This window comes from Monodelphis domestica, chromosome 2 (genome assembly GCF_027887165.1).
Source record: "Monodelphis domestica isolate mMonDom1 chromosome 2, mMonDom1.pri, whole genome shotgun sequence".
In the NCBI taxonomy this organism is placed as follows: domain Eukaryota; kingdom Metazoa; phylum Chordata; class Mammalia; order Didelphimorphia; family Didelphidae; genus Monodelphis; species Monodelphis domestica.
The window spans coordinates 435608003-435622405 of record NC_077228.1 but is presented as its reverse complement, the minus strand read 5'-3'; the positions used below and the strand labels follow the sequence as shown (position 1 = coordinate 435622405).

The window sequence follows — 14403 nt, the reverse complement described above, 5'->3', positions numbered from 1 at the left end:
GTCCTAAATGCAGACTAGCAAAAATATTAAATGTACATAATGGATCTATTTAATTATAGAATGTTCTACTAATCCCAGTTCGAAAAACCCATAACTTTCTATTTAGAGCTTTTCTTTTTCTGTTCTTTAAATTTTTGCTGTGACAGGGGTATAATTTGAAATCAAGTTTAACAATCATGGTGGTCTAAGTTTAAACTGTATTTTTTCCTAGACTTGACTAGTACCAAACCTGAAGACAATCTAAAATAACTACCAATTTTCTTTCTTAGCAAATACTTGTATTTTTTTTCCTTTCAAATAAATTGCAGAGAATATTTGCTATATTCAAGTCAATAAGGCACCTCTTCCCAGAAGCCTAAGTTAATTCCTAAAATACCATATAAATTCAGTAGAATATATCTCTATGAAGTACATATGTATGCAAGGAAAAAAATGTCTCTCAACTTTAATCTTTTCTTTTGAAAACACAATAGTAATTCAATAAAAATCATTAACTTCTCACCTTAATAGCCTTGATGGCTGCTTTAGTAATCTGTGTCATTTTAGCCTTGGAAATAGGTGGCTTGTAGTCATTCAGGGAATATAGCTAAAGAAAAAGAAAATGTTTTTAAATACAGAGCAAGATTAATCCTGCAAAAGTGATAGAATTTATGAAAATGCCAAACATCTTTTTACTGACAAAACCATACTTAAATTAAAAAGCTGCTTTTATTAAGATAAATTTCTCAACTCAAACATACAGATGCCTTGTGCCTTTTTATGAAGTATTAAACTGACCAACACCTAAATCACACCTTTAAAAAACATCTGACAGGAAATGTGCATGGACGAAGAATTCAACTTAGGTCTGATAATTCTGGGCTGTACCCTTTCTTAAATATTCAAATCTTAACTCACTGGTTTGCTCATATAAAATAATAATGTAGAATAATTACTTTGTGATATATATACTGAAATACTGAATAACAATACTGAAAAATACAGTCAAAAATTTTGCTCAAACTACAACCATAATCTAAATCCTTTTAAAATATACATTAATTAAAAGTTATTTGTCATGATTTTTTTATCTACCATTCACTAAGTCAACTTCTTGGCTATCCAACAGAGCCAAGGCAGCATAAAATTGTTTGGATTCTAAACTCAGTTGTCTACAGTAAGGATTTCAGATCACACTATCTGATACTAGTTCTAATCTTAAATTCAACCTATGATTTAACTCAAAAGCCACAGGCTCAAGATCAAGGTTATACTTATTGTTAAGTCTTCCATATCTACCACCTAAATTTTTCTGTCTAACTAGATTTGTGATCTCTCTGATGAACTTAACCATCTGGGTCTATGTGTTTCCCCAGACCTCTAACTTGGGGTCTTGATTCCTTCAGCCTAATATTAATTCATCAGACCAGCCTACTTATAACACTGCTACCCATTTGTTCATTAAGATTTACATGATCAATAGACAATATGAAAACTGTTACCTGAATTGTTCTCTAAGATTCTGATTTGACCTGAAGTAACATCACAGATTTAAAGTTTAAATAGGATAAGCAAATCCACTTGTTTTACAAATGAGAAAACTGAGGTCCAGAGAAATGCTGTGCCTTGTCTTAATTTACATAGGTAGTAAAGTAGTAGAGCTGGCATTTGCTTAGACAATGTCTCGACTCCAATTTCAATGGAAAATCCAACAATCATCTGCTCCTCTCAGATATTAATTTAGACTTCTGTTAAGTCACAAGGTTTTCCCTATATAAACTAACCTCCTGGCTGTAACTCCTAGTTTATCAAACTCTCCTTGACAGATTTCTAACCACTGACTACCTAACAAGATTAAATGACAACAGCATATAGTGCAAAGAGCCAAAGACTGTAATTTAGGACCCCGTCGCTTTCTGGACATATTATTACTTCAGTCATGTCATAATCTTTGTGCCTCAATAAAATAAAGGATAGAAGGGGGATTCCAAGATATGTTCTATATCTTCCATTCTTCATGGGCATGTGTACACACATACGTACACACACACACACACACACACACACACACACAAGTTCGAAGGGCATATTCATTTTATTCTCCGTTCATTTGAAAAAATTAATTAGCAAATAAATGCCCTTTATTACCCCCAGAGTACACGAAAGTGTCATAACTACTGCATTAGAGCTTTTGTAGACACAAAAAGAGATATAGTTCACTAAAAATACATGAATATTTAAATTCAACATATCCTTTTCATGTGCCAATGACTCCAAGTTACTTTGCTTTCTAATGAGGGAAATGATGCATCAAAAAGAACAATTCAGATTCCTCAAAACTTTGAATTTCATTCCCTTTTTCTTTTAAATGGACCCTACATGGAAATCTACAAACCTCACCAAAAATAAATAAATGAAAAATTCAAAAGCCAATAGTTTACATAAATATCAAAGTCATTATCCAAAAAGGCTATAAAAAAGATGATATAATTCCCACCTTTCTTCTGCCCTATTATTTAAGTCTTAACATGCAGAAACCTAGGAGAAATTTACTGTTTAATGAATATTCTATTCTTTCCATCTATTTCTCAATAAAAAGGAAACCCTAACCCTACTTTGAACCCTAACCCACTGAGCTGGAACCACTTTGCTACTTTCCAAAATGCCTATTATTTTGCTCCCATCTAAATTTGGAAGGTTTGAAAGAAAACATTATTGCATTTTGTACATTTCCAATGAGCAATAAATACAGGACTCTAAATTTTACTTCAAATGGTTTGCTATTAGGATTTATAGTCCACAAAAGAATACATAAAGAAATTAATGAGGGAAAGAATTCAAAGATATCTTAATTTATAAACTGAACAAAAAAAGGCTTCATTCTTATCTTTACTCAAAATACTTTCCCTCAAAATAGATTTGATAAAATATAAATATCCTTTGTATGAAAACTTAAAAAATGCCTTTCCTTTCTTTTTGTCAAGGGAATTAAGAATTGGAAGTATTTATTGGAAATGTCAGCTAGGTTGCACAGTAGATGAAGTACTGGGCCTGAAGTCTGGAAGACTCCACTTCCCAGATTCAAACATGGTCTAATACACTTTCTGTATTAGACTGTATGCTGTATGACCTTGGTTGGGCAAATCACTTAACCTTGCTTGCTCCTGCTTCCTAATGGATAAAATGAACTGGAGAAGGAAAGGACAAATCACTCCAGTATCTAAGCCATGAAAACCCCAATGCTGTCATAAAAAGTCAGATATCACTGAACAATAACATCAGTTAACAATCTCATGTATAATTTTTTAAATTTAATAAAAGTTAATTGAAAAGAAACAAGTTATTAGAGTGAATATTTTACTCCACAGCATGAGAGACTTTGTCTTCTTTGGCAAATGGGGATACTCTTGGCATCCTCCAGTTAAGTCTAATTTCCCATAATTATTGTACAACTAATAACATATAATACAAAATAAGTCATTTGTGGTCTCTAGGCCTCAGGTTTTCAAAATCTCAGTTTTCGGTTGGTTGTTGTTTAAGTTGTATCTGACTCTGTTACCCCTTTTGGGGTTTTCTTGGCAAAAATACTGGAGATTTGCCATTCCTACTCCAACTAATTTTACAAATGATGAAGTTGAGACAAACAAGGTTACTCATCCAAGGTCACACAAAGCTAAGTGTCTGAGGCCACATATAAACTCAGTAATGTAAGTGTTTCCTGACTTTATGCCCAGCACTTCATTCAGTGAGTCACTTAGATGCCCCAATCTCTTATTATTAAAATGTCCTCAAAAAATTAAATAAAAGGAATCATATCATTTTTCTATCTGTAAACTCAGTGCCTAAAATATTAGGTAGTTAATAAATGTGTATCACAAAATCATGGTTATTATTCAATGAATGAAGTAATCAGAGTGCCAAATAAAATTATTTTTAAGGGCAGAGATCAGTCAAAAGTATGGGGGAAAAAAAGATGATCATTATTTTAAGGTTTTAAAAATATTAATCCAATCACTTTAAAGAAACACTATATCCTAGATCTCGATTTGTACTGAAAATATCCATCTTATGACTTCAGACAAAAAATTAAAACCTTCAGAAGTCACTTTGAAGAATGAGAACTATGTTAATATAGGAATGAAGTCTTGAGGAATTGAAATTAAAAAACTCATGTGCCTATCCTTTCCCATTATTCAAAAAATGCTAAAAAAAGGGGGGGGAGCAATCACAACTAAATTCTATTGAAAAATTCAATTGTGGAGGGTTAGTAAATGTTATATATGGAATGGATCAAATATTATCTAGATTATTTTTCAAAATATATTACCTATTTACTTTGAGCCTCAGTTTGTTCATCTATAAAACAAAGATAAATTTCAGCTGCAGAGGCAAACACAAACATGGCATTCAAGGAAGAATAAGTGGATACGTTGGATTAAAGCAGAGCTAAACATGGGGGCAATTAAGTGGTTCAATGGATTGAGAACCAGGCTTCAAGACGAAAGGTCCTAGATTCAAATTTGACAAGATAGTCCCTAGCTGTACAATTCTAGGCAAGTCACTTAACCCCCATTGCCTAGCCCTTACCACTTACCTGCCTTGGAACTAATACTTAGTATTGATACGAAGCTAAACATGGAAAGTTTTACTTTATGCTAAAGGCAACAGAATTTATTGAGTAGGGGAGTGACAGTATAGTATTAGACCTGAGCTTAAGGAAAATCACGTTGGTAATTAAAGGGAGGTTGTGTTATCCTAGGAAATAACTTACTTTCTTAATTAAGAATATAAATTGAAGAACTGCTGAGTTCTCTTCAACAACAAAATCACAGGTTGATTGACCCAACTCTTGTCCCCATCGAACCCCACTCCTCAAACTCCTGGTAAAGCTACATACATGTCCAAATTACAGGTGATCCAAAGAACAATGGAAGAATAGAGAAACATTTGGTAAGCACAAGTAAGCTGTGGAAATTCCAAATAATAACTTATATGCCAGCACAAGAGATAAACAGGAAAAGTACAACCAGAAAAAGAAGGTAGGCTAGTTATATATAACAGGTTGACAGAATTCTACTCTGTAGCTTAATGAAATATTAAAAAGGTCTTCATTAAGGGTCCTTCTCTGAGGTATCTTAACTTATAAGAAATCTTTTTGATTGCCTTTCTATTTTATTTTATGCATTTAAAACGATTATTCTGAGTTTATATACTTTAGTAGACTGTCAAGGGGTCCATGACATAAAAAAGGAAACGAACACCTAATTTAGAGTAAAACTTCTGACAGTCAATCAAAAAATATTTATTAATTTTAATTAACATTATTATTTATGTGCTAGGCATTATGCTATATTCTGAGGATACAAATTCAGAAAAGAAATAGTCACACAGTGCCAGTCTCCAAAAACCTTATTATAAAAAAAAAAATTAATGAGAGAAGTCAACACAAAAGAAAGTGAGGAGTTAGAGGGTAGGGAGAAATTTAAGGGAAGTTAAGAATCTGGCTAATGCAACTGGGTAGAAAATAAAAGAGATGGCTGGCTTGGACAGCCTCCTTAAGGAGGTTTTGGAAAAAAGTTCTTTCCATTTAGTAGGTAGGGCCTATATACAGGAAATAGTTGAAACAAAATGAATAAAATGTCACAGAATAAGAAGGCACACATGAATAACTATCTGAAACAATGATGGAATACCCAAATGATAAGATTAGGTAACCTTGAAGTACCAGAGAACAGTGTAATAGAACAGATTGAAAAAGGGAGAGAAGATAGGATGAATATTTATTGTACTAACCCAGGCCTAAGATGACAATGACCTGAAGCAGAGTAGCACTAAGACTAAAGAAAGGAGAAATACAAAGGAAAAAACAATAAAATTTGGCACCTGGCTGGTGTGAACTTTAGATTACTCCACTCTACTTAGTCTAACAAAAATCAGGAAATTGTGAACTTTAGATTACTCCAGCCAACTTAGTCTAACAAAATCAGGAATGTCTACACCCATACTTAAGGATTATTTAGGAGGATGGCCTATGACAGACATGTGCTTGCAAATGAAAAATCAGAAACAACTGACAGACCCCTGGGCTATCCCTAAGTCAAGCCTAAGATATCATTGGTACACGTGAGATGCAGGAAACTGATGTAAAAACTTCTATATATTTCTCGTCACTTCCTCTCTCCGGATTCTTGGGATGGCGAAGAGGTGGCTGGCGGCAGCTTGCTGAGAGTGTCTGAATCTTGGTGTGGCAGCTGCTATTGTCCAGGTTTAGCAGTGAGTTTTCCTAGATACCATACTGGAGGAAGCCTAGTAACCTAGTGCAGGTGAGGCTCTTCTCTGAGATTTCTCAGAGTTTAGGCTGATTTTTCTCTCCTTTACCTTCCAAACACCATCCTCTTAGAGAAAGCCTCTAATCTTCAAGGACCTCGTGGCGGAGGACATTGAACTTGCCTGGCACAGGTTGTGCAGGAGAAATTCTATACCTTTCCCTCTCTCTCTTCTCCTTGATTTCTTCCCTATATATTGATTAAACCACCATATATTTCCAAACTGACTTGGATATTTTATTTGAGATATCCCCTGGTGACCAAAAATCAAATTTAGATTAGGTCACAACCCTAAATTATCCTTACACTGAATGAGGTGTAGGAAAAAAAAATCTAGACATCCACACTCAAGACTGTAGTACATAAACATAAATTAATAGTACAGAATCATAAGAAATGACAAAAAGAATTCAAGGAAACATCTATAATCCTTGTAGTTGAAAAGGACATCTCCTCTTCACTACAAAGGTGAATAGCTATAAAATATTACATATACTGACTTCCTTCAAGTTAAAATCCTACTCTATGCAGGCTTTACCCAAGTTTCCGGTTTCACCTTTATCTCCCTCTATTGCTTTCTTTCTGAAACTACCTTCCACTTAACACTATGTATATGCTATATGTACAGAGTTGTTTGCATGATATCTCTTCTATTAGAATGTGACTCCTTGAGGTCAGGACCTTTTTTCTTGCCTTTCTTTTTATACCTGGAGCTTATTCCACTATATGGCACAACACACATTATAATTTTTGTTGTGTCATTTATTAAGGTCTGACACTTTGTGACCCCACCCATTTGGGGTTTTCTTAGCAAAGATATTGAGATAGCTTGCCATTTTCTTTCTCCAGTGGATTAAGCAAACAGAGGTTAATCAACTTGTCCAGGGTTACACAGCTAATGAGTATCTCAGGCTGAATTTGGACTCAACTCTTCCTGACTTCAGACTCAGAACATTATCCATTAAGTCATCTAGTTGCCTCTATATAACCCATATTATATACTTGCTGTTGAAGGATAGTAACATATGGTTTATGAGTTTGTTGGTTCTGCTTAAATGCTCGTTCTTAAAAGCTCACTGGTTTATGTTAGAGGAAATGATTTATTCATAAATAAATGTTACACGAAAACAAAAGGTATACAGAGAAAGCACGAAAGGTAAGAGAGTACATCCTAACTGCTCTTGATGAACTCAAGCCAACCAAGTAAGAATTACATTACAGATTAATTACATTCATTCTAAAGTACTATTAAGAAATGGCAGCTATAATTGCTGGCTATTGACAGCCATTTTAAAATCCCAAAAACCAGAAGACTGGCCAGAACAAATGTTTGAGCTCCAAAATGGGGGTTGGGGTGGGGGGTTATGGAGTCTGAAAACTACAGACCAGTGAGCTTAGATTCCAACAAAATTCTAGAATGTATTGTTAAAAGTACACTTTGGGCAAAGGAAGTAGAGCAAGCCAAACTAAGTTCATTTTCATTACTGAAAGGATTAGCATATTGATAGACCAGGGAAATACTACGGCTATAACTGATTTAGCAGTTTCTTATGTCTTTCTTATGAATAAGATATAGTATGAACTAAGACAGGTGAATTCAAAACAGGTTGAATGGCCTAACTTGGAGTCAAGTCAACTTGGAAAGAAAAGTTTCCAGGAGGGTCCCACAGATTTGTGTTATTTAACATTCTTATCCATGGCTTAGATAAAAAATAGTGTAATCACTAAATCTGTAGATGATGCAAAGTTAACAGGGTCAGTTAACATTTTGGGTGACAAAGTCAGGGGCTCAAAAAGCTATAATGTTGAACTAAATCTCTTAAAATGAAACGGAATACAAATAACTGCAGAAATCTACTGGCATGGGTCCAAATTTTCAATTACAGAAGATAAAGTAGGAAAAATCTTAGCTAGAGCAGTTTGCCTTCCCCTGACCCCACACACCCCTAAGAGATTCTAATAGGCTACAAGTTCAATAAATTAAGAATGTGATATGGCAACCAGAAAAGATCACACTGTATTAGATATTAGACATTTTAAAAAGTATGGCATCAAGGAATAAGGATATTATTCTCTCACAGTAGAGATCTTTTAGCAAAAAATTAGAGGACCATTTTATTTTGTCCTGATCAGATCATTATTTTCAGTTTGGGATGCTACAATTTCTTGAGAACATGAAAGCAGACAGGAAGGTAAATTATTTGAGCAAAAGATCTTAAGAGTAATCACATGGCAATAATTTGAACAAACCACATGTACTTGTTTAACCTGAAGAAGACTTGAAGGTAAAGAAAGAGAATAACAGCTACATTAAAATATTTGAAAGGCTACCATGTAGAAGAGAAATCACATTTCTTCCACTTGGTTCCAAAGAGAGGGAATTAAAAGAATTAGATATAATCAGCAGAGAGAGAAACTTAGAATGCTTTTCCTTACAAAAAGATTTAATAATTAGAGAAATTCAAAAAGAGGAATAAATTGCCTCAGTAGTGGATTCTCTCACAATAGAGGTCTTTAAGCAAAGATTAGAGAGCCATTTATCAAATGTTGCCACTTCCTAGTCAATCTCTATATCATGCTGCCTGTACTCCAAACATCCTCTCTCTATTCTCATCTCAAAAAAGAAATGAACTCAGCCTTTGAGACTAGAGTCTCTGATAGGTAAACTTTTACCTTTTTTTGAGTGTAACCACACCTCTGTACAACTTTCCAGATACATCATGCTCCTTACATTCTAACCATTTTCCTACCAAAATCTTGGACTCTGCCCTTGAGATTTCATACTGACAGAGGAACATCTGCTTATAACTAGAAACAAGCTTCCTTCCCAGATCTCCTTTCTGTGCTGTTATCCCTCATTAAGATGTTTGGTCCCTAAGTGGAAAAGACCATATTACTTGCTTGTTTTTGTATCCTCAGCACTCAGACCAGTGCCTAGAACACAGTAATCAGGTTCTGGTTTGTGGGAAAAAAGTAAAAAGGATAGGATAGACACTGAATCCAAGGTGATAGCAACACAACCAATTCAATATATAAAATAAGTAACTAAAGATGCAGGGCTAGAATTTGGAAGGGAAAATAGAGTAAGAGGTAGATTTGGGAATCATCATAGAAACAATTCCAGCCATAAAAGTGAATGAGGTATGTAAGGAAAAAAAGAGTATGTTAAATTTTAAAAAGACAAAATTGCGAAGTTTTGGCCTTTGGCCACATTTAAGAATGATAAGAAATAAGGAGGGACACAAAAAGCCCCCAAAGTTCCAAAATATTTTATCTTCAATGAAGCTAAGGAAGTTTTATTAAAAACAAGTTTAAAAGAGTCTCTGATAAAATTGCTAAATAGTTTTAGTAACAAAAAGGATCTTCATAAAACTTCTTTTAATTTTTTTTTTAATAATTCAGATTTTTCCAGGTAAAGTGAATACAAATTAATGGATTATGCATTCATTATCTACCTCAGGAACAATTCAGAATCCCTGACTAGGCCTAGTTGAGAAAAGGACTCAGGGATTACCTGTTAAAAGATGTTGCTGTGAATCCTTAAATTTTCAAACATTTCTGAATCAGGAAAGTCCTCCTGTCAACAATTAATTAAATACAAACAACTAATGGGCAACCAAATATAATAACAACTGATATTAGCAAAGTTTGAAGGAAAAAAACTAAGCATTTTTATTTCATCAATCAGAAGTCTGTTTTAAAGAATATATTTTACATAGATGGCAGAGTAGTAGAGAACCATCCTTGAAATCAGAAAAATCTAGGTTCAAAGTCCATCTCTGCCACTTTCTTTTGTGACCTGTTTGGCAAATTAGTTAATCTTTTCAGCAATCCAGTTATAACTGCCTAAAACTGTAGGTTGGCAGAGCAGTTGCCAATCTATTTTGTTGGAGAAAGTATCTTTATTGAATAGTCTCTATATCAACAAAATCAGATTCAGTTGTTCATAAAAAGTATTCTTAAAGTCTGAATTTTATACTTTAGTCTTCCTCAAAAGGGCTGTGATATAAATGAATTTTAACAATGTCCTTTCAACACAAATATTTGCTCAATTTCCCCCCAAAATTCAGAAACAACCTGCAAGAGATTAATATGGTTTTAGAGAAAAGTGAAAACAAAATAAATATAATAAGCTTGGGGAAAAAACACTATATTACATTAAAAATGTGAATTATTCCACAGCATAGCTAGAAGGTATTTTAGATGTCATTTAGACCATCTCAATCATTTTGTAGATGAGAACCTGAGGTCAAGAAGCGTTAAGGGTCTTCCCCAAGACCACCACAGCAGAATAAAGTAGTCAGAATTTTGAGTCTGACTCTAAAACCAAAACTCTTTCAAGTGTATCATACTGCCTATTCCAGTAATCAGTAGGAATTATGATTAATCATAGCTCTATAGTTTGTAACAGGGCAATAATTTTTGGTTTAGTTTCAAAAATTCTATTACATTCATAAATTTTGTTTTACTTCCACTTGAATAGAAATTTCAATCATTTTTATTAAAACCTTATACTATACAAAATAATTAATACCATGAAAGAGGAGAGGGGTAAACAAAGGAATCTACTCTAGTTGAGACAGAAAACAATAGCAATCATTACTTACAAAATACTTATTGAGTGAATAATATGTGCTAGGAAGAATGTAAATAAGACATGAAGCTTCCACCAAAGAATAATACAGTGTGATATTATATGATACAAGTAAGTATTATGTATAGTAAAATATGAAAAAAGGAGGTAAAATATGCTCTACTAGTTCAGAGGGATGAACAAATTACTTCTGATTGACTGAATTGGGTTTTATACAGTAAATAACAATCTGAAACGAGACTCAAAAAACAGAATGGCAAGAATTAACATGAACAAAAGTACAGAAGCAGGTGCCAAAAGAAATAATGAACATTTTTATATATAATTCCAGACTGCTTTTCAGAACAGGTGTACCAATTTGTGGATCTACCATAAATGGTACATCAATATGCATTTTTTCCCACAGCCCTTCCAACATCTATAATTTTCCTTTTTTGTCATCTTTGTACTGCAAAGGATATGAGGTTGAATCTTGGAATAGTTTTAATTTGCATTTCTCTAATTAGTGATTTGGAACAATTCTTTTCATATAGCAACAAACAGCCTGGGTTTCTTCCCTTGAGAATTGTCTGTTCATATAGATCACTAAAACATTTTTCAATTTGGGAATAGTTTTTATTCTTATAAATTTGAATCACTTCTTTATATTTCTTGGAAATGAGAGCTCAAAGAAATTTATTGCAAAGATTTTTTTCCAGTCAGTTGCTTCCTTTTAACCTTAGTTTTATTAAGATTTGTTTTGGGCAAAAACAATTTAATCTTCCATATTCAAGAATATCCATTTTATCTTTTGCGGCATTATGCTTTATTTGGTTATTTATTTTTGTCCTATTCATATACACAACCATTCTAGAAAATGATTTGAAATTATACACAAAAAATTACTAGGTAGTACATACCCTTTAATTCAACTATATCCACTGCTAGGTCTAAAGCCAGAATAAAGAAAAAGGAAAGCAAGAATATCTACAGCAGCTTTTTTTTTTGGGGGGGGGGGGGACAAAAAACACCCTACAAACTAAAAGGATGCCTAACAATTGAGAAAAGGCAATAACTTGTAGACTTGTGATTATCTGAATATTTGAATGTGATGAAGTAGTTTTGTGCTATCAGGAATGAGGAAATAAATGATTTTTTAAAGGCATAGGTCTTTTATGAATTGATGGAGCAAAAAGTAAGCAGAATCAGAACAATTTATACTACAGCATTTGTATTATAAAAATGAAAAAATTTGAAATTTTTTATAAAAAGAAAAAAAAATGAAATGAGTAGAAGTAGGAGAACAATTTATGCAACACTATAAAAACAACCTGAAGGTTAAGAACTATGATCAATACAATGACCATTCTTGATTCCAGAGGACCAATGATAAAATATGCAAGAGAAGAAAGAATTAGGGTACAAAATTTTATATGAAATTATGTATATGTGTGAATATACACATATACATATGAATATACAGTTACACATACATATGTACCTCTGCGTATGTATTTATAGATGCATGTGTCTACATCTATATAATAACATTTTGCAACCTAATTCTGGCATATTTTATCATTGGTCTTCTGGAATCAAGAATGGTCATTTTATTTTCCCTGAACTAGTTTTAAAAAACACTTTATTGATAAGTTCACATAGTATGCGCTTTAGTGGTTGCATAAAAATTTTCTCTGTATTTATTATACATGTAACCTCCTGTAGTTACATATTAAAATTCTTGTAGGTGGACACCTGAGAAGGAGATTGGAAACTAAGGGAAAATGAATAGAGAAAGAGAGCCAAAGGAATAAAGGCTCAGAGACAAGGAATTAAAAAATATGGGCTACATATCTTGCCATGCCCCTCTGATGGTATTGAGAGGGCACTACATGTGCCTTAAACTTTTATTGCCGAGTTTAGGAATGTGGAATGGGAGATGGTCAATGAACATGTGGTATGGCATAGGCTTTAACACTGGCTCAATTGACAATCACATAATCAGAGAGGAGGAGGTTAAACAAACATGTGACTTGACAAGGAATGTGGGCCAACAAGGTGAGAGCTAGGACCCTCTGGCAAATATTGTCCTGCCCAGGAATTCTTCTGTCCTTTGGATTGAAGATTTGGAAATACAATAATCCATAAGCAACATGACGATGAATATGGTATATGAACACATAAGATACAATATCAATACACCAATCATACTTCCAAGATGCTAATATACCTGGTATGCTATAATACAGACACTGAGAAAATTTGTATACAAACACTGAACATTTTTCAACAAATTTTTCAGTGGTAACAGAAGGACGATAAAATAAGATTTCTAACTTTTTTTTTAAAGAGAGATAAGGAAAAGTTACAGACTCTTCACATGAAGTCACTATTATTATTCACCTAATTATTTTACTGTTACAAGAGACCTTTCACAAAGTATGAGTAATCGGTAACTAATGTAAAACAAAACTCATCAAGCATTTTTAAAAATAGAAATAAGGAATACAAAGAAACATGCAAAGATTTAGAAGAATTTATGCAAAATAAAGCAAGCAGATCCAAGAAAATAAAGTGAATGGGGGGCAGCTGGGTAGCTCAGTGAATTGAGAGCCATGCCTAGAGACGGGAGGTCCTAGGTTCAAATCTGGCCTCAGACACTTCCCAGCTGTGTGACCCTGGGCAAGTCACTTGACCCCCATTGCCTAGCCCTTACCACTCTTTTGCCTTGGAGCCAATACACAGTATTGACTCCAAGACGGAAGGTAAGGGTGTTCATAGAAAATAAATAAATAAATAAATAAATAAAATAAAGTGAATGATTACAACAAAATTGAATGTTGTCACATTATAATCACAAAGTTTCAGTCCAAAAGAGATTCTAATATTTCTATTCTAACACTAAATATAATTTTGGACACAGTTAATATATTGGGTGGAAAGGGAAGGAAAGTGAAGGACAGGATATGTTAGGAAATAAAGATTATAAAAAAAAAGATAAATAAAAAGTAAATAAAAATAATAAAAATTCATTAAGCATATTGAGATTCTTTGCCAAATCTATATTTTTGTGACATTTCTTTGTATTTTGTTGCTCTAGTGAAATCTTTTTCCAAAGTGGCATGCAAAAAGTATATTACATGTATTAAACATATACAGGTCATAAAGGTCAGAGCTAAAAGAGAAAGCTATTTGGGGAACTGAAAATCACCTAGTTTAGGTAGAGAAGTAGGTGTTTTAAGAGGAAACTAGTAAAAGAGAAGACTAGAAATATAACTGAAAGACAAATCTCAAAAGGTAAAAAGCATTTAAATTCTACTAAGATGAAGGGGAGTCGACATTTTTGAGTAGGAGGATATAATGATTCAAGTTCAAGAAAGAATTGGGAAAAAATGAGTAGCATGGATTAGAAATCAGACTAGTAATGAGATAAATACAAATCTATGTGAGAGGTAATAAAGACCTAAAGTAGGGGAGTAGCAAAAGGAATATTGAGGAGGGAACAGATAAAGTATATTCAATTGG

At 33.3% G+C, this 14403-nt stretch overlaps 1 protein-coding gene across 10 annotated transcripts in view; it reads right to left on the bottom strand.

Moving 5' to 3' along the window:
• SCAF8 (SR-related CTD associated factor 8) overlaps positions 1-14403 on the bottom strand; it is a 260824-nt gene that overhangs the window by 225381 nt on the left and 21040 nt on the right. For all 10 annotated transcript variants that reach the window (XR_001627207.2, XR_008916713.1, XR_001627208.2 and 7 more), the window contains one exon: positions 503-586. Coding sequence is in view for 5 of the 10 variants with exons in the window: in XM_016428986.2 (XP_016284472.1) it covers positions 503-586 (84 nt within the window). In the remaining 5 variants the exon portion in view is untranslated. The remainder of the gene's footprint in view (positions 1-502; positions 587-14403) is intronic.